Below are 26,142 nucleotides of genomic sequence, written 5' to 3' on the forward strand. Positions count from 1 at the left end.
GGGCATGCGTGTATCTTCTGAACCTCCAATCCGAGAGGGCAAATAATCTGTTTAGCTTCATATCTTGTGGACGGCAATTCCTTATTCTCGGGAAGAATCTTCTTGACAATGTTCAACATCCCCTGAAATGCCTTATCGGACACACCATTTGTGGCCTTCCATTGCACAAATTCTAGTGTCATACCTAGTTTTTTATGGCCCTGCTAGCAATCTGGGTACAATAATTTTTGGTGATCATCTATCATGCGCTGCAACTTTGCTACTTCCTTCTCAGTTCCGCAATCTCTGTGTGCATCTCGTAGCACTTGACCAAGGTCATCAGTAGGACCATTTTCTGCAAACTCATCTTCATCAGCCTCGTCCATTATAGTATCTGCAAATGCTTGGCCTACAGCCTAGTCCGAAATGTTGTCATCATCCTCCCCCTCTTTGCCGTCTTCCATTACAACCCCTCTTTCACCGTGCTTGGTCCAAACCAAATAGTTAGGCATGAAATCGTATCTAAACAAGTGGTTATGAATAGTCTCTCAGGAATCCTTTGAATAGTCCTTCTTGTTATTGCATTGGAAGCATGGACAATATATGAACCCGTTCTCCGGCTTGTTTTCTTTGGCCACTTCAAGAAAATAATGCAAGCCATCAATAAACACCCTGCTCCGTCTGTCCGCATTATACATCCATTGTTGGTCCATCTGCATCGTATTACGCATGAAAATGGATTACACTTGAAAATGGATTATGCATGAAAATGGATTACACTTGAAAATGGATTACGCATGAAAATGGATTCACGATTGAAAGCATGTCAAACGTTGTAGTGAAAATAATGCTGAAAGTTTAGATATAGATAGAAATACACGTATTTAAATTACAGATCCAAACAACATGATATACTATGACAAGACATCCACTGAGTATTATCTAGGAGCACTTTAAGCATCCTTGGGCGGCGAAGATGAAGGTTCCACTGACCAAGCCTCATCCTGTGGTTTATTTGTGCCTCCTGGAATGGTAGTACTAAGTGGACATGAAATACCTGGGACTGACGGTGGAGCATAACGACCACCAAAAGGAGGTTCCTGACCCGCCACAACAGCATTTTCATGACGTTTATGCAAAAAATGAAGCATTGCTTTCTCCAACATGCTTATTTTCTTCGGCTTATCATGAGGGCCAACTATGGTTTTCCCCTTGCCGCAAGAGGAACGACGATCGCCCCCACCATCGCCACTATCTCCAGTAGCAGAAGCCATCTATGTACAAAAATTCATACCTTAGCACTACAGAACTTGTTGAACCTGAAGACCGTGATCATCTCGGTGAGCATGTTCTCAACTTGGTGGCACTGTACTTCGTCATGGAAGAGCTTAGATTCTACAAGAAAGGGGACACGGTCTTCCGCAATGTCCGTTGCCGCTCTTTAGAATTGGAGCTCCTCCTTAACGTTCAGTGCTGCTCCATGGAGGACATGCTTACCGAGATGAACACGGTATGCCCGCAGAACTTGTTGAACTTGAAGACCGTGATCATCTCGGCGAGCATGTTCTCAACTAGGTGGCACCGTACTTCATCATGGAAGAGCTTCGATTCTACGAAAAAGGGGGACACGGTCTTCCAGGATGTCTGTATCCGCTCTTTCTCGTAGAATCGGAGCTCCTCCTTAACATCCGTTGCTGCTCGGCGGAGAACATGCTAACTGAGATGAACACGGTATGCAAGTTCAACAAGTATGGATTTGAAAAGCCATATTGAATTTGACAAGATAAACCGTCTAGATAAGGGTAACATTATTCTTAAACCACTGCAAGGATACATACTACATATGACACATCAATCTCCCTTACATTCTAGCTCAAAATCCTCTCCATTTTCTACTTCACATTCTAGCAAATAAACTATCCATCTCCATTCTACACATCAAATTGTTTTAACTAATACGAATCGTATATAACAAGCAAACTATCTATCACATTCTAGCTCAAAAACATGTATAAATACAAATCCTCTTCATTCTCTCTCTTTGTAACAAACAAACTTATTTTTCTCCCTCTCTAAAGCATAAATCAAAGCATAACAAGAGGATGAAGTAGCAAACCTTCACAACACTTTGGATGAGTGAAATTCCCACGGAAATAAGGGAAAAAAATTCGGGTAGCACCTCCCTTGCTTCGGCGCCACCGAAGAGTAGGTGAAGCTCTCTGTCTTTGTGGAGTGGACTGGCTCAGGCTGGAGGAGGAAGAAAGACCTCTGTCTTGGGATATAATGGGGGATGAGTTTTTATCCCGGTTAAAAACTCCAACTGAGACAAAAAGGAACACCTTTTGTTCCGGTTGAAAGTTTACTCCTGGTTGGTAATTCCAACCGGGACAAAAGGGCCTCTTGTCCCGGTTGGAATTACTAACCGGGACTAAACTTTTTGTCCCGGTTGGTGACCAACCGGGACAAAAGGGCAACCCTTTTATCCTGGTTGGAGGCTCCATCCGGGATAAAAGCGGCACGCCACCGATGCCCGGAAACTAGCCGTTACAACCGGGACTAAAGGGGGGGCCTTTAGTCCCGGTTGCAAATACCAACCGAGAGTAAATCTCCGCTCCATTCTAGCCTACCGTGGCACGCCCCCTTTTGTCCCGGACCAACTTTAAGCCGGGACAAAAGGGGTGAATGGAAGATCAGTTCTCTACTAGTGGAGGCTTGATGGTTTTTTTTTTCTTTTTGTCGTGCTGCGCATGAAGGTGGAGAGGGGTCTCGCCCAAACGTTATGTGGAGACCCCTCTCCGTACAGTGGCCTCCATGTGTATAAATGCGTTCTCACCCGCCTCTTAAAATAGTTTTGTTGCTGTGTGGTAGATCATTGTATCCTAGGTGCTGGTAAGGTTATTATTGGTGCACAATAGTGAGTTTTTTTTGGAAATTAGAACCATTAACCAATTGATGAATACTCTTTCCGTTCCAAATTACACTAGACAATATCTAGATGCATAATAATATTTATGAACTAAAAAATTAAAACAGCCTATAATTTGGGATGGAGGGAGTAGTATATACTATGACCCTTAATTTCATCAATCCAACGGCCAATCCAACGGGCCTAGCGTTAGTTGTCTAGAACCCCAACAAATTAAATCCTTCAGATTCCGACAACTAACAATCTCGAACTTAAAGACTAGTAAAAATGCAAACTGATCACGTGCGGGCGGCCATATAGTACTATAAAAGGTTCATAATCTAAAGCTACTCCCAGCTCCTCATTCATATCACTTGAGCCATGGAGGACTGCCTCTACTACGCCCTCTCCATCACCTTCTGCCTTGCCCTGTCCTTCCTCTTCTCTTCCCTCCGGCCATCAACCCGAAAGCCGATCATGCCTTCACTCCCGCCTGGCCCAACCATACTATCTCCTCTAGGCCCGCTCCTCTTGCTGGCATGGACAAGCTTCAACATCGAGCCGATCATCCGCGCCGCCCAGTACTGGTACGGCCCGGTCTTCACGCTCTACCTCCTCCCTTCTTCCCCGGTCATCTTCATCACAGACCGGGCGGTGGCGCGCCGCGTCCTGGTCCAATCGGGCGCATCATTCGCTGACCGGCCGCCGACCAACCTTGCCACCGCGATATTCAATGGCAACCAGCGCACCATCACCACCGGAGGGTACGGCCCGCTCTGGCGCGTGCTCCGCCGCAACCTCACCGGTAGAGCCCTCCACCCGTCGAGCCTCCGCCGGTACGCCGCCGCTCGCGCAGACGCCGTCTCGGGCCTCACCGCCGGTATCGCACGGCAGTCGCGCAGCGAGGGGGTTGTGGTTGTCCAGGAACTGCTACACCACGCCATCTTCCACGTGTTCACCAGGATGTGCTTCGGCGAGGGTCTCGGCGATGGCGTCGTCGCGTCCGTCACCTCGCTGCAGAGGGAGTTCCTGTCGTCGGTGGTCGGATTCCAGGTGCTCGGCGCGTGCCCGCCGGTCACCAGGCTCCTGTTCCGGCGCCGGTGGAAGCAGATGCTGTCGTTGCGGCGACGGCAGGAGGAGCTGTTCATCCCTCTGATACGAGCGCGCAGGGCGCTGCGCGGCGCCGGCGGCGAGAACCTCGCAGCGGCGGACTGCTACGTGGACACCCTCCTAGACCTCCGTATCCCCGAAGACGGCGGCGGCAGGAACCTGACGGAGGGCGAGATGGTGAACCTGTGCTCGGAGTTCCTGTCCGGCGGCCCCGACTCGACGGCCACGGCGATGCAGTGGACCATGGCGAACCTCGTCGCGCGGCCGGAGGTCCAAGCGAAGCTCCGAGCCGAGATCAATGGTGTAGTAGCCAGCAGCAAGGGCGGGCGCGTCGACGACATGCACCTGCCGGAGATGCCGTACCTCCGGGCCGTGGTGCTGGAAGGGCTCCGCCGGCACCCGCCGGGACGCTTCATGCTGCCGCACGCGGCGGCGGAGGAGGGCGGGGCGACGCTCGACGGCTTCAGCGTGCCGAGGCACACGCTGCTGAACTTCACGCTGGGCGGCATGGCGATGGACGGGGCGGTGTGGCGGGACCCGGAGCGCTTTCGGCCGGAGCGGTTCCTTCCCGGCGGTGAGGGGGAGGACGTGGACCTCACCGGCGTCAAGGAAATCAAGATGATGCCGTTCGGCGCCGGGCGGAGGATCTGCCCAGGGATCGAGGTGTCGTTGCTGCACCTCGAGTACTTTGTGGCCAACCTGGTGGGGGCGTTCGAGTGGAGGGAGGTGCCCGGTGAGCCGGTGGACTTTGGCGAGAGGCTGGAGCTCACCATGGTTATGCGTCGACCACTCCGTGCCATTGTCGTCCCATGCCATTAGTTCAATCCCTGTCATGTAAACAGTACTGCATATAAAGCTGCATGTGGTGGCCTGAGTCATGCCCTAGCTAGTACAAGGCATGGCTGGAATAATCCATGTCTGAGTTTGTTACGGCGACGATGAGACAAGCTCGGATATTTGGAATGGTGTAGTCTCCATGTTTTGCATATCTATGTATATGAAAAATCTATCAATCCATCAACGGATCGATATACCCGCCGGAGGATATAGAGTTTAAGTGTAACGGAAACTGGTGATGACCTTTCGCCCGCTGATTTGCTTTTGCCTCCGATGGACCCCGGTGGGAGTGCTTCAAAATTTCGAGGTGGCCCTCTGTTGGGGGACACACCCAAGCCCGGATGCAGGATGGGTTTTGAAAGTATTAGGTTCGTCAGCCGGTAGGGTGCGGTTTACTCGGTCAGCACACTATTTGGACTTACCCCGAGCTAGATTCAAGTGTACACACTCTGTAGAGTTAAAACTATATGTATAGCCATGTCTTCAATCATGAACAACCCTATGATACGTTCATTCCTCATATTTGGAAAATCCCTACCTTCCCTTTAGCTACATATAAGTGTTTTTAAAATCGGAGATTCTGGTTTTGCGCAGCGGCGCTGTAAGAGCATCCCTACGTGCTGCACGTACAACAGCGTGACACATTTTCAGGTCAACACTCCTCGTCACCAAGAATCTCCCAGTCACGGCTCTTGGCTCTTGGGCAACCACCACAATGGGCCGGAGACACTATGCTGGATGACAAGCTTCCGACCACCAAGGGAGGTTGTTGTGCTGCAATGAGGTGGTGAATAAGAGAGGACATAAAACAAAACATAGCTGAATCAAGGTAAGGTGAAAACGGTAACAACAATTAAAGTTAGTCTTGTATTTGTAAGAGTTGGATTTTGCAGTTTTGCACTTTACGGAAAATATAACCTGTGATTCCAATCAAAGCTTTAACAAGTACCTTGAGCTGGACTGTTTTGCACCACTATACCAGTAGTTCATATGGAGCCTTCGAAATTCACCGCTTAGCAGTTTTTCTTAAAAAACAACTCTATCTCTAATAGTCCAAATTTCAAGGGTGGTTCAATCTCGTTTCAACTCTCCGGTCAGTTTCACTCCTACTTTCTCCTCCAATGAGTTCTTTTTGGTGGCCTCCTTTGGGTGTTCAGTCATTTGTCTGAACCTTGAATCGGTGGGCTTAATTCTCCAATCCTGTCTTGGTGTCATTTTTGTGGATTTTCGTGTTGTTCATCTCTCGGGGTCCATGGTTCGTTTCTCTCTTTTCTCTCCAAGCATGTGGGCTTTTTGGTTTACAAGTTAAATTCGGTCAAATGCCCTTCTTTTGATGTTTCCTTTGCGCTCTAGGGTAATGGTGGCCCTAATTGGCGCAAAGAGTATGAGCTCTGGATCATGGAACAAGAGAATGGACTGTTGTCCAGGGTAAATCTTCTCGCAAATCTTTTGCAAACGTGGTTAAGAGTGGCAATCATTCTCGTTCTACCTTTAATCAGCTCTCCTTCCCCTCAGATTACTTCCAGGGGAATTTTGCCCATGAGTTTCATGCTACCCGGCCCCGTGTTCTTTGGAAGGGTGAAGTATCCGGCAATACTCCTTTTTCAAAATCTCTGGTTTCTTCTCCTTCCAAATCTTTGACCCTGAAGAAACGCTACTTTCCACTACTAGAGAAAGAGCCATCCCAACCGCCCCATTACCGCCAGTTTTCGGCAATCCAGCAGTGATAACTTATCATCGCCGGATTTTTGCATGAGCCGGCGGTGAAAACTAAAACCGGCAATGATACTTTTCTATCACCTCCGTTATCACTGCCGGCTCGTAATACAAACCGGCAGTGATGTACAAGGTTCGGATCCGAAATTTTTATACAGCTTGGTTAATATACACACTCCTGTCCGAGCCTTATCCCCTCCACCCCCGCACCTCTTTTGTCTCCCACAAGCCTCTTCTTCATCCGCCACCTCCCTCTATCCCGCCCCTCTTCCCTTCTCTCCCACCGCCTCTCCTCCTCCACTCTCCAGCCTCCTCCCTCTCCGGCTGGCCCTCCTCCCTTCTCTTCCTCCGCCTCTCCTCATCCAGCCTCCTCCCTTCTCTCCCTCCACCTCTCCTCCTCCCTTCTCCCCTCCGCCTCTCCCTCTGCTCCCTTTGCCACCCCTCCCCTCTCCCCTCCGCTCGCCCTCACTGGTTGGTAGTGGGGAGCAGCGGCGGGGTGAGGTGCGGCAGCGGCGACGATAGGCGCAGACGGCGGCGGCGACGATAGGCGCAGGTGGGTGGCAGCTAGATCTGGCAGCGGACGGGCGCGGAGCAGCAGCTGGATCCAGCGGCTGATGGTAGTGGGGTGAGCCACCTCTCTCTCTCTCTCTCTCTATACCTCTCTCCCCCCGGAGGGGCTGATGGCGGCGGCGCCACCACGCCCCTCCCCTCCCTTCCCTCTCCTAGATTCGGCGCTGCCATGGCACCCCAGGCTCCGGCGAGGCAGCGGGGTGGTGGAGACGGCGGTAGGGCAGCAGGGTGGTGGCGAGGCTGGGGGGGATTTTTTTTCTTTTAATAAGGCTTCACCGGTAGTGATGGGGTACCCCATCACCGCCGAAAACTATGTGACGGATCTATAACCAGCCTGAAGGTGGTTTTGGAGCCGGCAATGATGTTGGTCTGTGGAGTAGTGTTGGTTGCCTTTCCCTGGATCACCTGGTCAGTGCATGCGGATCTTCCAAATCTCTCATGATTGACGTCTCTGATATGTGTAGTAGTTTTCTTATGACTCATTATTGGAGATGTGATGCCCATAATCCCGTCTCATTGGAGTATTTTCTAAAACCCACGGCTCTCACGTGTATGCACCCATCAACCCTCTCACATGCATGCATCAATCATATATCACAGGCATAACAAGCAAGCAGGACAACAAATAAACATACTACCACATAGACATCCATCACATACCTAGAGAAATCAACATAAACACACAGCACAGTGCAATTGTTTTGTTTCAAAAGGCTGGAGAAGAACAATGAAACTCCCCTTTTTTGTTGATGACTTGGGACACTAAGAAGATGGTGAGATCCTCTCGAATGCTGGACAGCACACTTTGGCCGACAGGGTCAGTATTAATTATAGTTCGATGTCCTGCGTAATTGTTAAGGGTAAGAAAAACTCCGGTTAGCAGCTTAAAACATTTTATAGTTTAGAGAACAATATATTAGTCATTAGCTGTCATTGTTCACCAGATTTGCATGAATTCATAATCTTCATGCTCAAATGAGTTGAAATTGTAAAACAATTGCAGCTTGGTGCTGCAAACATCATGGAAAATGCAAAGCTTATGAGACCAAGAAATGAACATGTACACGATTAGAAGGTTTTAGGTTAAGCAAATTATATATATGTCAATAATCAATAAACTAGATTATTTGATAATTCAGAATTCAGAAAGAGAAACTGCAAATACAAATTAAGGTAATTAGATATGCTAACAATAAAAGTTCTAGAAAATATTAAGGTCCCATATAAACAAATGAAAGCTGCTATTTACCCAGGAAATATGTGCTATCGCCTAGTTATGAAAAATAAATGACTCAAGACACTTTGTGCAACCAAATCAGTTTGACAAGAATAACTCTATTGCTGCAGACGACTACTGATGAATGACAAATGCGCTCGGGCCTATTGATGAATAATTACTGCTAGGGAAAGCCCCATCAAAGCTCCATCAATACCGGTTGGGAACCCCCTTTAGTACTAGTTTCGCAACCAGTATTGCTAGTTCGGTACTAAAGAGGAGCCTTTAGTATCAGTTGAATTAACCGGTATTAAAGGGGGTCCTTTAGTACCGCTTGGGGAGACCAAATTTGCCTGCCACGTCACGTGTGGCAGTGGCCAAATTAGTATTGGTTGGTCTCCCCAACCGGTACTAATTTATTTATTTATTTATTTCTTTTCTTATTTTCTTTTTTGTTTCTTTATTCTATATTAGTATTTCATATTTTTCCTTTACGTATATTAGTTCCAATATGCTAATGTATATAAAGTTGTATTTATCTATAATATTACATTTATGATACTATTATATATATAGGCATATTGTGCATACACATATATAAATAATATTACATTACATCAACTTTTCAAGTTCAACATTTAGGATCAACTATTCTGAACCCGAGTCCTGATGGTGATGCAGATTTGATCTATCATTAGGAAATTCCCTCTTTGGATTTACTACCTTGTCTAGAAAAAATGCAGAGAGTTTTTCTTGAATTGCCATGATTTTTTTCGTGTCGAGGAGTCTTTCCTTCATGTACATCATCTGTGTAATTGGCACAGGTTATTATATAGTAGATCAACGGGTCTACATAATTAGAACTAATTTATTGTTAAGAATTTTGTGTACGTACGCTGAAGTCGTGGTTGGTCATACGCTTCGGACCTACAAAACCATGGATGAACTCACATACGTAGTATCCGCATAAATTATTCCCCATCTCCTATCTCAAACACTATATATATGGCAAAAGAAGTTATGAAATATTTGTTGTGTTCAAGGCAGTGTCATGAGATGTGAAAATTCAACTCATACCGGGAATTCAGTCTTCAAATCAAGTTCCTCCTTGAATTCACCCACGTGATGTTAACGGAATCGAGCCCATGCTTTGTTCAGAATGTCTATGAGGTTTTTGTATTGATCTCTTGGTTTCGTCAAAGAGTCCATGACATAGACCGCGCTTAGATCAGGTATGACAACAAGGAGTATCTAGTGCAAGCTGTACAACCAAAGCTAGTTAGTCTTATGCTTAATTGCTAGTTCGAAAAAAAAGAGATGGGAAACACGCTCACTTGAAGTTGTACGGTAGAAGTATGTACTTCTTGTAATGTTGCTTGTCGAAGAACTTATATATGTTCTTCAAGATCCGATTTGGTCTATCTCTTATAGTTGACTCATTTACAATATCGGGGTCATGAAGCCTACGTCATAGTATCCTTTCCTCTGACAAGTTTGGATCTTCATCCTGTATGATACAAAATCGACTAGGAGTTAAGACATCGCATAATGACTAGAGTAGGGATTTTGAAGTTAGAGCAAATTAAAGACTTACAGAACCCAGGAACTAATGAGTGACTTGTCAAGTGCATCTTGATTGTAAAGGTAATAGAGTTCCTCTAGCGGCACATTTATAATGTCTTCCCCACGAAAATAATGTTGATATCCAATCCGAACTTCGAGCATGAATAAACCATTGGCTGAAGCCTCCATGTACCATTGTTGCAATTTGTACATCTTCGTTGGAAGACAGTCCACCAACTGCGGCCACACAAGCAGTTTCCCATACTCATATTTCCATTTACCAGCTCCAGGGTGCTATGGGATGTGATCCTCCCCTCGAAGTTGAGCTGGGGTGAGATTTGTATCTTTGGCGAATTGAAGCAGGTTCAGATCAAACTCTAAAAGCACCTTGAGCGGGGCAATCGATTGCTTGGATTGGGTTGCGAGCTGTGGAATAGTTGACCCACTTTTCTTCTTCTTCTAAAACATCTTTGTTATTTGTCAGTCGTATTAAGATAGCAGTGGTTTCTCTAGCTGTTTCTTTTGCTCCAACTCCATGCTTCTGATGAAAGCCCGATGTTTACCCTTATCAAGTGGTGGATCTCTCTTAGCAGGATGCTTCTTTACGAAGTGAGCTTTAACCTCAGCATCCACTACTGCGCAGAGTTCCGCATCTATCATATCATATGGGTACTTGGGCTCTGCTTGCTTCTCATTTGGCTTATTCTGCTTCTTCGTAGCCGCAGTAGGCAGAACTGAAGGTGTCTTTCGCTGTGTAGCCAAGCTCATAATAGGAAGAGGTGAACTCATGCTTGGATCCCTGTGTGGTAGTGGAGAGGGTTCCCTAGCAAATGGCATAGGTGATGTTGCCCTTGAGCCTTGAGGAGATGATCCCAAGGTCGGGGGATTCGGCTGCGTAATCCTTATGTAGCCCTTGGGCCATATAATCCAACCATGGATGGCTTCTTCTAGATTCTTTTCCCTGTCACCTCCAGGGATCTCCAATTCTAGGTCATTCCAACCGTCGACCACTCGATCCATCCCAACTTTGGTGTAACTGCGAGCTGGAATCTCTACGCCATGAAGTGTTAGGCGTTGTGTCGGTTGCTTAGCCACACCGTAAGCCACCACGATGAGCCTTTTTTCACGGGAGTAACAAGCTCACAAGGGGCTCTCCCAGTGATGTCGTCCACGGGCTGGCGTTGGTCGTCCTCAAATATGTCAGAAGATCCTCCAGTTGGGGCATCCGTGGAAGTGAGGCTGCTTCGACACTATGAGGTGCTTATGTCACACCTTGAAATTTTTGAATTTCAGGATGTTATTAAAAAGAATAAATAAATAATGATTTTCTCATAATTTTAAAAATTTTCTAACATTTATTTTTCTTTACAGGAAATTTAGTACAAGAAAAATAATTGTTTATTTTTCTAAATTAAATAAGGTTGTCCTATGTGTTGCCTTTATGCCGATGCATTTTGGTGTTTCATGAGTGCAAATATTTTAAAAATGCGTCTAGATAATGATTAGGTTGTTCCGAGAATTTTTCAGAATTTCCTGGAATTTATTCTCATTTTTTCTAGAACTAAATCCAAATTTTTGGAAGGTTCTATAATCCTTTTCATGAGCTCCAAGTATTTTATCTAGATTTTTCGTGGCTTAAATGAATTATCTAGATTTTCTAGATTTTTATTTACACGGGAAATTAATTGTGAAAAAAAAGAAGAAATCCTATCGGGCCGAGCCCATGGGCCCAACCCGCTCTAGCCCAATAGAATGCCTAGTTGCAAGCCCGCGAGGCCCATCTGGGCCCATCTGCCAGCCGCCGCGTGTGCCGGCGCCGCCGCTCGTCCAGCTTAGCGTGCGCGCTTATAAAACCCCCTGCCGTGCTTGCTGCGCACCACTGCCGCCACCCACGCCTCCCTGCACCTCCGCTGCTCGTGCTCCGCGCCGCCGCACTGTGCGCCTCCCGCCGCTAGCGTCGCCTGTGGTCTGCGCGCCGCCGCTAGCCGCGCGCCACCGTTGAGCGTCGCCTCTCCGCGCCTCGTGTGCTGCCCTGCGTCCCGTGCTGGAGCGCCCGCCGCCGCCTGAAGGTCGAGCCGCGCCGCCCGCTACCGGCCGACGATGTCATCCTCCAAAAACCGGCCGCTAGCTCCACCGACGCCTTCAAATTACAGACGAGTCGCTCGTCCTCCGCCAGCGGTGAGACCTCCCGTGAGCTCGCCCTCACCTCCTCTTTCGTTTCCCATGCTCGTCATGGCTACCCGCTCGCCGGAGCACCGCCAATTTGGCCGGCCAGAGCCACCATAGGCCAAGGAAGAAGATGGCCAATGGTTGTAGAAAGGCCCCTAGATAAACCTATAATTATTGATCATTTTCCTTGTGTCTTCATCAAACTGCAGAAAACCCCCTAGAATCAGTGTGATACCTAGATCCAATCCCACCCGAGATCTTTTGCAGATCTAACCCTGAGAATAGATCTATTCACGAGCACTATTCCATGTGTCTTGTGAATCTTCCTTGCTAGCCCCTAAAGTCTACGGTTAATCACGATTAGGTCCTTAGAACCTTGTTTAATCCATAGATTCCACGTTTTAGCTCCGTTTAACCTCGTTCAAGTTGCGTTGGATTCATAACAACATAAATTACATGTTAGTGGTGATGTTTTCCATCATTGTATGTTTTTTCAAAATAAATTTAATATTAATATGATTAATACCTATTAAACATTTTGTCTTTAATTAAAAGTTATTTAGTGTTATACACCGCTTTTCATAATAAGTGTTAATTTGATTAATGCTTACTCTTAAATGTTTTTTCAATTAAAAGGTAATTAGAGATATACATCGACTTCTCATAAATTAAACTCAATTTGATTAATGTGTATTCAATTTGTTTTATGAATAAAAGGTAGATAGGTTACATCTTGAGTTTTCATAATTAAATGTTAATTTGGCTAATATAAACATAAATGTGTTTTTGAATTATAATTTGGTTAGTTCAAGAAGAATCATAAAGTTATGCGCTTAGATGTTTACATATACTTTATTTTGCAAATTAAATGTTTAATTTGCATAGATTGTACTTAAATATTTATAAATAAAAAAAATGACTAAGCTTTACATCGTATTTTCATATCAAAAATGACTTGATTAATTCCAACTAAGGATATTTCTCTGAAATATCTGTATATTGTTTTGCTCAACTAAAAGAAATAAAGTATGTAGCTCTTGTCTTTTCTTCTATAATTCAAACCTCCCGATAGCTTAATCTTTTCAGCCATAGTTCTGTCTTTAGTGTTTCTTGCTCCTTCGTGATCTTAGAATTGAGCCCTATCCTTTAGTATGCTCTTTTAAAGCTTTCTCTTTGATTGGTGTATTGTTCTTAGTTGTACTTGTTTGTTTGCTTTGTATGTTGGTGCCCGATGATTGCTTGGAGTAAAAGATCGTTGTTCGAAAGATTTGAAGATTAAGAGTTTCAAGAGAGCAAGAGCTGAAGAGCAGTAAGAGTAACTTTTCTTTGAAGAAAGGCAAGTGCCCCTAACCATCCTTCTATCTATGCTTATTTACAAGAATATCTTGTATTAATTGGAATATGGAGCGACCACCTAGGAAAAAAGTACAACCATAAGACCAACAGGCTCTGGTCTTGGCTAATTAATCAAAGACTCTAGTTTGTGATAGTCTTACCGAAAGGGCAAAACGGGCTCATAGGTTATGCGATGGCTTGTCCAGCCAAGGGGTGTATGCACCACTTGGGGGAGGGTTCATCCCCTTATGAGGAAAACTTAGCGGGTTATCACTTATTAGGGAATCTTTGTAAAAGCCTCGTAACTTCCCTATGCAGTCACACCTTGGTAGTGTGATAAGTGCTTTGCACAGCATGGTTAGGTCCAAAGTTCTTCTGAACTTTTACACGACTTATGGTGAAAGTGTACAACCTCTGCAGAGTGTAAAATTGATATATCAGCTGAGCTCACGGTCAAGAGCGACTTGGACCCTCACATGATTAATAAACTTTAAGATGGACTTAAATTGTTATTGTGGTTATTTCTTGTGGCCATGCTGAGTACCAACTATAAGTGTACTCACCCTTGCTTACTACTGCTCAGAAGAAGAGGTTGCTATGAAGGTTTCTGAAAATGATGCTGAGTTCTAGGCATACGCAGCCCCCAGTCGATTGCCTGTGAAGTTTGGAGCCTTCGTTTCAAGGATTAAGCTGTATATCTCTGATAGACTCATAAGTCATAATTTATATTTCTTTACATGATATTGTTACTGTTATTCACTAATGATGTCACTATATGTATGAAATTAGATCCTGGCATACATATCGGTAGCACTTGGTTTTGTTTTAAAACCGGGTGTGATAGCTTACGTCGACATTAGCCCCTAATGCTGCAACTGCTTGTTCACTAGCTTGTTTGCTAAGAGCTAGAGCCACACACCAGTCGATTGCTTTCTCCATTCTTGCCTCTGTCAAAGCTATGTGTTCTTGCAACTCTCGCAACTGTCGTGCATGTTCGGCCTTACTTCTTTGGCGACTTCTGTATGAATTAATATGCTCACAAAAGGCAAACTTCCATGCAATTACTCCTTTGCCTCGGCAACGTCTAGGATGTCCTGGATTACCAAGTTCCATAGTCAGCTCATCCTTCTCTCGATCAGGCATGAAAGATCCATCGGTCGTTGCCTTTATTAAGTCAACAAGCCTTGTAGCCGCTTCTCTTAATTCTTGGCCAAACAAAAATGATCCATCTTCGGGATTAAGCATGCTGCCATGAGCATAATACCAATTCTTTGCTCACTCCGGCCATTCGAGAGCCTGCGGTACTATTCCCCTTGCAATTATGTCATCTTCCATCCTCTTCCATTTCATGATCCCCTTCTTGTAACCCCTTGGCCCAACATGATGAAAGTATTTCTTCTTCTGAGCATTGTTGGTGTTGGTTTGAGTTGTATTAGCGCTCTTTTGCGACTACTTGAACTGTACAAATGAATCCCAGTGATCTCTTAACTTCGAGTGCATCGTGAAATCAGGTGTAAGCCCCTTCTTTATGTAGTCTTTGTTCAGGTTTTTCTTGTACATCTAAAAAGCAATTGCACCCTTCTTGAAGCTCCAATCTTTCACTTTTGCTTCATCTACACCTTCGGACATGAAGTTTTCTTTTATCTGATCCCATATCATTTCCTTCTCTTGGTTAGGGACCACGCTTATGGGGACCGTGCTTGTGGAAGCAACGCTATTATTGATTTCAGGGCTTTTCCAATTCTAAAAGCTTATTAGGATGTTATCTCTAACAAGAAACCCAATTTGATTCACCAACTTAGTCATAGCATTGGAAGGAGTAATTGGTTCACCATCTTCATCAATTTTCGTGATGATGATGATACGACCCTCTAACTTCTTCTTCCCTCATTTCCGTTTAGGCTTGCTGCTCGATCCAGATGGTTGAAAAACGAATGAACTATTAATTCGAATAATCTTGATAAATAGAGAATTCAAATCATGTTTACATATAATAATTGCTATACCTCACCTTGTTGCCCATCATTGCCTTCCTCGGCAATTGGTTGCTCTTCATTGCCATCACCAGACATGTTGAGGTAGATGTCAGTCTGGCTGTGATCGACCTCTTCGTTTGTTTGATCATTCGTGCCACCTTCAACAATCATCTTCATTAGGTATTCCTCGTCCAATCGGGCTTGTTTGTCCTCTAATCGTGCCATTGTAACTAGTATAATATAAAAGGAATTATTCCATGAAATAGTAGGATTTAATCTAAGAATGACTAGAACTTATACAATTTTCAAACAATGAATGACTAAAAAAAGAACGAAAATTTTGTTAAAATAAATGACTACCAACAATATCTACAGTGAATTGCTAGCAAATGACAACAAAAAAAGAATGAGACACTTATACAATAATTGTCTACAAAAATATTTACTGTGAATTGCATATTTCTATAATTGATTGAACTATTTGATGAATTTTGTAACAGTAAATGACAACATTGCCTCGCGAAGAGCTTTACTTGGAGAAATAGAAGGAACATGTATCACACATGCCAAATTTGGGAACGTGCCACATGAATATTCTACAATAGTTGGTATTGAAGAATCCATACAAGATATATACACTATAAACTTGAAAGAAATTGTATTGAGAAGTAATAAAATTACTTCGTAATTTCTAAAAGTATCAAAGTAATTTTCACTTATTATTATACATTTCTAAGAATTAACATTATTTTCAATAAATTCTAGCTACTTCAAGCATTTTTTTCTAAGAATTAACAGGATTTTCTAAATTTTTCCTACAATTTCTAGCTAATTTCTAATGCTGCAGAAATACAAAAAAAAGATGATGACGTCAACGGTTGGCCGCGGGCTTATGTCAGCGGGTAAGAAGCGAGCCCGCGGCCGGCCGTATCTGGTCACATGAAGGAGCCGGGGGCGGCGAAGAGGGGTGTGGCGACGGGGGGCGGCGCTGAGGGCAGCGATGGGGGTGGTGACAAGCTAGGGCGTAAGGTGCGTGGGGCTGGGGCAGCGACGAGGCGGGGCGGCGACGAGGGTGCGGTGACGAGGAGGGGTGCCGCCGGAAGAGGCGGCGGCAGCAGCGTACGAGGCGAATAGGCGGGACGGACAGCGCATAACTACGACGGCAATGGGGGGCATGGTGGCGGAGGACGAGGTGAGGAGGGGGCGGCAGGGGAATGAAATGACGAAATGGCTAAGTTACAGGGAACACGAAGGAGCACCGACCACTTCCACCCCCCCCCCCCCCCCGCCAGCCACCATTTAGCACCGGGCAAGAATCCCACCCTGTAGTAAAGGACGGTACTAAGGGCCCCCCTTTAGTACCGGGTGTAGCTACCACTCTGTACTAAAGGGGGGTGCGAGCGCGGGAAACAAAATCCACCCCTTTAGTACCGGGTGAACCTACCACGCGGTACTAAAGGTGTTGCATACTACTATTCCATTTCCCGCCTAAACATATTTTTATTTTTCTTTCTTATACAATTTCTTTGTATTAATTTATTGTGTAGTAAATCAAATAACATTCATAAAAATTACAAAAATAATTTGTTAGCTTGATGTTGATTAGATATACACTATAAAAATATTAGATATGGTAAAATATCAAACATAGTAAAGTTATTAATTTTAACTTACTAATAGGTTCTAATGGTCATAACAGTTATGCCAAGTTTAAAATTTGAAAAAATAGATATTTTGACCATGCAAAAATTTAGAAGAATAGTGCCTGTAGTGTTATTAACATGTTTACCATGACTTAATCATGTACTAGTTTAATTGTACATAAATTTATTATTTAATATTTAATGGCGCTAAAAAAATCAAAATTTTTAATATTTTAACTATGCAAAAATCAGTTCTTGTTTAATACGGTGAGATTTTTGCAAATAGTATTGTTAATAAGCCCAACGGATACATGACATATCATTACAATCGTTATTACATTAATTTGTTCCTTTGTTGATAACTACAAAACACAACATAATGGTTCTAGTACATTACACAATATTATCTAATGGAACGTTAATAACCTTCCTCTTGATGAACGTCCCTTGGTTGTGATCACGGCGTAAGTATGGAGCATCCTCTTTGGCTAACAGGATGCTTGGGTCAACCTCTACTTAAAATGGAGGAAGATCATCGAATTGATCATAATCTTCTGAAATGTCAGTCTTGTCCTCAACTCCAACGATTTTTTTCCTTGGAAGAACTATGTGGCACTTTGGGTGGTCATCTGACTTATTAGTACCCTTCCTTATTGGTTTTCTTGACATGTACTTCATGTAAAAAACTTGAGTCACATCATCGGCTAGGATGAATGGTTCATCTCTGTATCCAATCTTGTTGAGGTCCACTATTATCATCCCATAGTTATCTGTCATTACACCTCCTCCAGTAAGTTTCACCCATTGGCACTGAAACAGAGGGATTTTCAAAGGTCCATAGTATCTATCTTTGTTTCCGTTGTTATTTATTGCATCTATATGGACACCACTATTTTGATTTGTGCTCTTTTGGTCTTGGGTTCTCGTGTAAAATGTGTACCCATTTATCTCGTATCCTTAGAATGTTGATACTAAGATAGATGGACCCCTAGCCAACCATGCTAGTTGTTCTTCAATCGTGTCATCACCCGTTAGTCGTCGCCGCAACCAAGAGGCGAAAGTGTCAATGTGATGATGTGCAATCTAGGCCTCAGTCTTCCCTTGGTTTGAGGACCTTACAATAGCCCTATGTAGCGATTGTACAAGAAATGTGCTTTACGAAATGTATCCTCATCGATGTTCATCCGATCTTTCCTCCCTAGTGTGCCCTCTCCCTTCAGTCTCCCCTCATGGTATGATATAGGGACTCCAATCGAACTCAGGTCATCAATAAAGTCAACACAAAACTCAATGACCTCCTCCGTTCCATATCCCTTTGCGATGCTTCCTTCTGGATGGGCACGATTACGAACATACTTCTTCAGAACTGCCATAAACCTCTCGAAAGGGAACATATTGTGTAGAAATACAGGACCAAGAACAAAAATCTCTTCAACAAGGTGGACTAGAAGGTGGGTCATGATATTAAAGAAGGAAGGTGGAAAGACCATCTCAAAGCTAACAAGGCATTGCACCACGTCATTCTACAGCTTTAGTAGACTGTTTGGATGGATTGCCTTATGGGAAATCATGTTGAGGAATGCACATAGTTTAACAATTGCCATTTTCACATTCTCTTGTAGAATACCCCTCAGTGCAAAAGGCAATAATTGTGTCATCAGAACGTGGCAGTCATGGGTCTTTAGATTTATGAATTTCTTCTCTTTAAAATTTATTATTACTTGTATATTTGAGGAGTAGCTCGATGGGACCTTGATACTATTCAAGCACTCAAACATGATTTCCTTCTCTTCTTTGTTGAGAGTGTAACTGGCAGTATGCAAGTAATGTCCATCATCTATCTTTTCGGGATGTAGGCCATCACGTTGTTTCATATGTTTTAGGTCCCAACGTGCTTCAATTATATCCTTTGCCTTTCCATATGTACCCCGGAAGCCAAGCACGTTCACGTAAAGATTTTTCATCAAGTGCATCATATCGATTGCATTATGGACCTCAAGGACTTCTCAATAAGGTAGATCCCAAAATATAGACTTCTTTTTCTACATGGGCGTATGTCCGCCGTCGTCGTTCAGAACAGGTTGGTTACCAGAGCCCTTGCCAAAGACTACCCTCACATCCTTTATCATAGAAAATACACGTTTACCATTATGGTGAATGAGCTTAGTACGTTTTTCTCCCTCCCCTGGGCTTAGTACGTTTTTCTTCCTCTCCTTCAAAATGCTTCCCTTTCTTTCTTAACGCGTGCTTAGTAAGAAGAAATCGACGATGGCCCATATACACGACCTTCCTACAATGTTTCAAATACATGCTGCAAGTATCATCTAAACAATGAGTGTAGGCTCGGTATCCCTTGTTTGATTGTTCGGATAGATTACCAAGCACCAGCCAGTCATTGATGGTTACGAACAACAATGCTCGTAGATTAAAAGTCTCCTTTTTATCCTCATCCCACACACGTACACCTTCCTTCCATAACAGTAGAAGTTCATCAACCAACGGTCCTAGGTAAACATCAATGTCGTTGCCAGGTTGTTTTGGACCTTGGATAATTACCGGCAACATAATGAACTTCCGCTTCATGCACACCCAGGGCAGAAGGTTGAACATACATAGGTCACATGCCACGTGCTATGACCACTTCTGAACTCACCGAATGGATTGAATCAATCCGTACTTAAACCAAACCGTATGTTCTTTGCATCCTTTTCAAACTCAGGAAATTCTCTATCAACTGTTCTAAACTGGGACCCATCAGCGGGGTGTCTGATCATTTCATCTTGCTTACGTTCTTCTTTATGCCAACGCATCAACTTTGCATGTGCCTTGTTTCTGAACAAATGCTTCAACCGTGGTACTATAAGGAAATACCATATTACCTTCGCAAGAACTTTCTTCTTGTTGTCCTGCCCCTCAACATCACCGGGGTCATCTCGCCTGATCTTATAACGTAGTGCTTCGCACACAGGACAAGCCTCCAATTTCTCGTATTCCTCACCGCGATAGAGGATACAATCATTAGGACATGCATATATGTTTGTACCTTCAAACCTAGAGGGCAAACAACCTTTTTTCCTTTGAACGTCGAGGACGGCAATTTGTTCACCTCGGGAAGCATGTTCTTTATGATTTTCATTAACTCATCAAAACCCAGAAACTTCATTTTTTTCCTTCCATTGTAGCATATCCAATGTGGTACCCAACTTTTTGAGCCCCTTTTTGTAATCTAGGTACAATAATTTCTTATGATTATCTAACATACGCTTGAACTTTTTTGACTCCTTCAAATTCTCACAGTCTTCCTTTGCATCTTGCAACACCTGACCTAGATCATTGATAGGACGTTCTGCCTCGCCCATATCTTTTTTAGCCTCGCTCATTGGAGCATCTGCAGAGGCACCACCTTGAATCCAGTCAAGAATGTTATCATCTTCTTCTTCATTATCATCTTCCATCATAACTCCTCTTTCCCCGTGCTTAGTCCAAAAAAATAGTTGGGCATGAATCCAGATTTGTATATGTGGGCGTGAATAATCTTTGTGAATGAGTAATCCTTCTCATTTTTGCAATTTCTGCATGGACAATAAATAAAACCGGACGGCGGTTTATTGGATTCTGCCTGATCGAGAAAACTACGCAAACCATTGATGTACTTCATGGAGTGTTTGCCTGCGTTGTACATTCATTGCCGATTCATCTACAAAGTATTACCGCACCAAAGATATTCTGATCACCCATACAATTATGAATGAAACATGACAAACATGATACAGATACCATTAAACTCAAATATTGCTAAAAGTTTACATAGAAATATAAAAAATTAAATTTCAAACCCAAACAACATAATACACTATGACAAACTCAAATGTTGTTGAAAGTTTAGATAGAAATACACAAATTTAAATTTTAGACCTAAACAACATGATACACTATGACAAACCATCAACTGAATAATATCTAGGAGGACTTTAACCATCCTTGGACAGCCAAGACAAAGGTTTCGTTGAGCCAGCCTCATCCTGTGGTTTATTTGTGCCTGTTGCAATGGTTGTACTAAGTGGACGTGAAACACCCGGGACTGACGGTGGAGCATAACGACCACCAAAAGGTGGTTCCTGACCCGCTGCAACATCATCTTTATGACATCTTTGCAAATAATGAAGAATTTCTTTCTCCCACGTGCTCATTTTCTTCGGCTTATCATGAGGGCCAACTATGGTTTTCCCCTTGCCGCGAGAGGAATGACGATCGCCCCCACCATCGCCACTACCTCCAGCAGCAAAAGCCATCTCTATGTACCACAATTTATTTAGCTCATATTTGCAAATGACTAAACTATGAACGAATTATATATTTTTCCTACAATTTACTTAGCTCAAACATAACATATAAATGAAAATTTTCTCCATTGTATCTTATTCGAAAAATGACTAATTACGTACCTCTATTTCATCTTATTATCTCTATGTACCACAATTTATCTCACTCACATTGGCCATAATTTATTTAGCTCATATTTGAAAAATACTAAACTATGAAATTATTCCTCTAACCTTGTATCAATTTCTTTGACTAATACGAACATAGCATCCAAAAAATTGTAACTTATTCTAAAAATCACAAATATGAGCTCTAAACAACACATGCATATAAATGAAATGTTTCTCCATTTTACCTGATTCTAAGAATCACAAATTACTCTAGCTCTAAAGTACAAAACTTAGTATACTAACCATGTATCAGGGGAGGATGAAGTTTCTAACCTTTGTAACACTTGAATGAGTGAAATCCCCACAAAATGGTCTTCAATCCGGCAGCACCTCCCCTATGGCGCCATGGATAGGATGAAGCTCGAGCTGTGGTGAATGGCTCAGGTAGGAGGAAGGAGCCAGATTTATAGGAGGAAATTTAGTACTGGTTGGGGGTACCAACTAGTACTAAAGGGTGTACATTAGTACCAGTCAGTGCCCCCCGGTACTAAATGCCCGGTGGCACATTAGTACTGGGTGGGAGCACCAACCGGTACTATATGCACCCTTTATTATCGGTTGGTGCTCCCAACTGGTACTAAAAGGGCTCATGGGGTGGCTCTGGGGAACTAGCCGTTAGGTCCGGTACTAATGCTCACTTTAATACAACGCCCACACTGGTAGAAAACTGAGCATTAGTCCCGGTTGGGAAGGAGCATATCTCTCCAATGCCCAACCGGAACTAATTTTTTGAGACAAAAGGGGATCCTTTAGTCCCGGGTCATTCACCTGGGACTAAATACCCCCTTTAGTCCCGATTGGTGTTACCAACCGGGACTAAAAAGTTCAAAAAAAAAACCTACGCCCGGCCGCCGGCCTAGCCTCCGCCCGCGCCCGTCCCGCTCCGCCTCCGCCTTCCCCGTGCCCAGCCACCCGCCAGCCTGCCCGCCGGCGGCGTGCCCGGCCGCTGCCTGCCCAGCCTCCACCCGCACCCGTCCCCCGCTCTGCCTCCCCCACACGCCGCCTCCGCCTCCCTCGTGCTCCGCCTCCACGCCTAGCCTCCGCCTCCCTTGTGCTCCGCCTCCACGCCTAGCCTCCGCCTCCCCTGCTTGCCCACTCTGACCCCTCTGTCTGCGCTGCTGCGCCAACTCGCTCGCCTAGCCACCCACGCCAAGCTCCCCCACGCCGCCGCACCCGCTCGCTCGCCCCGCCTGCACCTGGAGATAAGGACCTGCGCATGAGATAGAGATAGTCAGATAGGAGAAGAGATAAGATAGAAAGGGAGAGGAGGAGGAGGAAGAAGATAAAGATGTGGAGAGAGAGAGGGGAGGCCGCGTGAAAGGGTTTTATCCCGGTTGGTGTTACCAACCGGACAAAAGGCTCTCCTTTTATCTCAGTTTTAATTCCAACCGGGACTGAACCTTTTGTCCCGATTGGAATTACCAACCGGGACAGGAGGGGAGGTATTTTGTCCCGGTTGGAATTCCCAACCGGGACAAAAGGGAGCGACGTCGTTGTGATATTTTCTAACCGTCACAACCGGGACTAAAGGGGGAGTTTTAGTCCCAGTTAGTATTTACAACTAGGACTAAAACTCTCCCCCCGTGGTGGCCTCGGGGGCGTATTTTTGACCCGGAACTAAAGCTTCTTTTATCACGGGTCTAATGTTAACGGGGACAAAAGGGGTTGGATGGAATATCAGTTCTCTACTGGTGCTAATTATTCCAACCGGTACTAAGGTGCTGGACCAAAGTTCCTTTCCCCAGCAGTGAATCTGACCTTCCGGAAGGAGTACATGTCAATTGCTTTGTCAAATAGTCACGGAGCTTTAATTCCACGCTAGCGATATAAGACAGTTCTCTGTATCATTGATGTGTTCCAAACAGTCCCATGAATGTGACCACTTTATAATCAAATTAATCCACGAGGGGTTCAGAGTTTAACTTTGCTTCAAACGTGAAAGTTGTCACAACAGAAACACAGACAATTTGGCATACACCGTGAGACGGTGAGAGCACAATAAACTGAAGAAAATTAAAAACCACGCACACCAATTCAGCTAATTCTGTTCCCCTGGAAGTCAAAAACATGCATTTCTTATCTTGTTCTATGGGTCTAACAAAGATTTCACCAAAGATTAGTTTGATGGATTCCCACCTGTATTATTAAATCCATAACATCTGCACACAGTGCCTCCTGTATTATTAAATCCATCACCTCTGCACACAGTGCCTCCTGTATTATTAAATCCATCACCTCTGCACACAGTGCCTCCTGTATTATTACACAGTGTTGTAACGCAAAAGTAGGAAAGGGATTTGCCACCAAGCATCGTTAGTTTTGTTTTTGTGGAACCACCTTCTTGATCAGCATATAGCAATTGACAAACACAGTACCACACGTGGGATCAATCCGCACAAGTCGTCGGCAAAAAAGCCATGACAATCCGCAGCGCCTGGCTCTCTTTTTAGTGCCTCCAACGACGCGGAGGTGCCGTGCCTCGAATTGTTTCATCACACTACCAGAAACTGGAGATTTCGTGAGGGAAACGTTTTTTCATGAGAGTTAAAAACACACACTCATGAAATTAGTCTTTTTCATGAGAGTGATGTAAATCCTGCCACGAAAATTTATTTCATGAGAGTGCTCCACACACCGCCATGAAATCAGCTATTTTCATGAGAGTATTTAATATCCCCTCATAAAAATGACTACCGCGCCACGAAATTATCTATTTTAATGAGAGTGTTAGTTTTCTTGAGAGTCAACTTGCACCGCCACAAAATATAGGTTGCTCATTGTCATTGCTTATATACTGGAAAATCAAGAACATGAACAAAGTTTTTCACCTTTTAATCTGTGGTGAAATTTTATAACTAGTCTTTCTCCCTCATACTAGATACTAGCTTCAAATGTGATGATTCTTTTTCCTAAAATTTTCTAAAATCATGCTCTATCAATTCATTGTGTTCTTACTGCCTTTTTTTATTGCTGTTTATTGGTCATTTTATTTATCAAGCAAATGTAGAATGATTATTGTGAAGCTACCTTAGGAAAATGACTTTCATACTCTGAAACTTTTTTAACAAGCAATAGCCTACGTATATGTTGTTGTGTAGGAGTTTCAAAAAATGTGGAACTCATTTGATATTTTCTATCATTTAAATAAATTTTTGCGTGCTTACCGAAAGTAATTCCAAATTTAACTGTGAATACCTCCAATAGGAGTCAAAAAGATTTACAAAGAACATATTTATAGTCATACATTTCACTCTATCCCATATCCTAGAGTTGTTAGGGAAAAACATTTGTTTGCTACGGATAATTCATCCTTCTATTCCTAAATTAACATAAAATAATTGTAATAATTCTAAATTTATCAGAAAATTCTCCATTTTTGCATGATAACATGTTTTGGTTATATAATCATCAAATAAAAAACTCATGATTTTAACAAGGTGGCAGTATACGTTGTTCACAAATTGATACATCTCTCAAATAGTTATAAGTGAATAATATGAAAGATGTACCCAATTGTTAACAATGTATACTACCATTTTGTCGGATGGAGAAATTCCCAATACAAGAGTTGTATATCTCGTTGGGTTCTACAACTTTGTTGTTGATGACTTTTTCATTTGAAATCATTTACTGTCCCAAAAATATGTTTGAAGTTCTCATATTTTGAAAGTCAAATTTTGAATTATTCAAAGTCGGATAAAGAAATGACCAAAATAAAAGTTGTAGATCTTGATGATTTCTACAACTTTGTTGTTGACAACTTTTTCATTTGAAATCATTTACTATCCCAAAATTCTATTCGAATTCTTATATTTTAAAATTCAAATTTTGAATTGTTGAAACAAAGTCGGATGGAGAAAGGACCAAAACCGAAATTGTAGATCTCGGTGGGTTCTACAACTTTGTTGTTGATGACTTTTCCATTAGAAATCATTTACTATTTCAAAATTGTAGAAGTTACTAATTTTGTAATATGGTCCAAAACACAACACATATGCGAATATAGGGTTATTTCAGGTGCTAAGTGGTTGGTTAGTATAAGAATTAGTCCAATAATGCCACATAAATGGCACTAAAAAGGTGTCAATAATGAGCGTCAACAGTGACATGGACCTGTCCCATTCCTTGGGGCTGTTCGTGATTTGGACCTGTCCCATTCCTTGGGGCTGTTCGTGATTTTGCAGGTTACAAGAGTCTGACCACGAGTTCAACCATGACGGATGGTACAACTAAAGATTGCGACGCTACACTTAAGTGATGCCTATAATGGAGATCGAGAAGATGGAGTTGCTATGTTGAAGTTTAGTTATCGCTGCATTGGTTTTAGTCATGTCATTAGTCCAAAGGGATTGTACCAGACCGTACTCTCAAATTTTGGGATGTAATAAATATTGATGTGCAATTATCGTGATATGGATGTGATATTATGTTGGAATGAGTTCTGTACGTGATAGCTACTGATCCAGGTATTATCATGAAGATATAGGGAGTCGGATTCTCTACCACGAGAACCCAAATTGTTTGTTTCCCTCTAAAACTAGAAACTGATTGACTTATCCATGCTCAAGTACCCATGTGTGCAAATCAGATTGGGGCCTACACATATGAACCCAACTGATCGATATACTCA

General features: G+C 43.4%; 1 protein-coding gene across 1 annotated transcript; it reads left to right on the forward strand.

The window, feature by feature from the left end:
* Window positions 1-3,196: 3,196 nt before the first annotated feature.
* LOC101768507 (cytochrome P450 89A2) lies at window positions 3,197-5,063 on the forward strand. The gene has a single exon (XM_004962873.4). It carries the CDS (start codon window positions 3,266-3,268, stop codon window positions 4,811-4,813), a length of 1,548 nt encoding a protein of 515 aa, XP_004962930.1. The 5' UTR covers window positions 3,197-3,265; the 3' UTR covers window positions 4,814-5,063.
* Window positions 5,064-26,142: the final 21,079 nt, after the last annotated feature.

Source organism: Setaria italica, chromosome III, assembly GCF_000263155.2.
Source record: "Setaria italica strain Yugu1 chromosome III, Setaria_italica_v2.0, whole genome shotgun sequence".
NCBI classification, from domain to species: Eukaryota; Viridiplantae; Streptophyta; class Magnoliopsida; order Poales; family Poaceae; genus Setaria; species Setaria italica.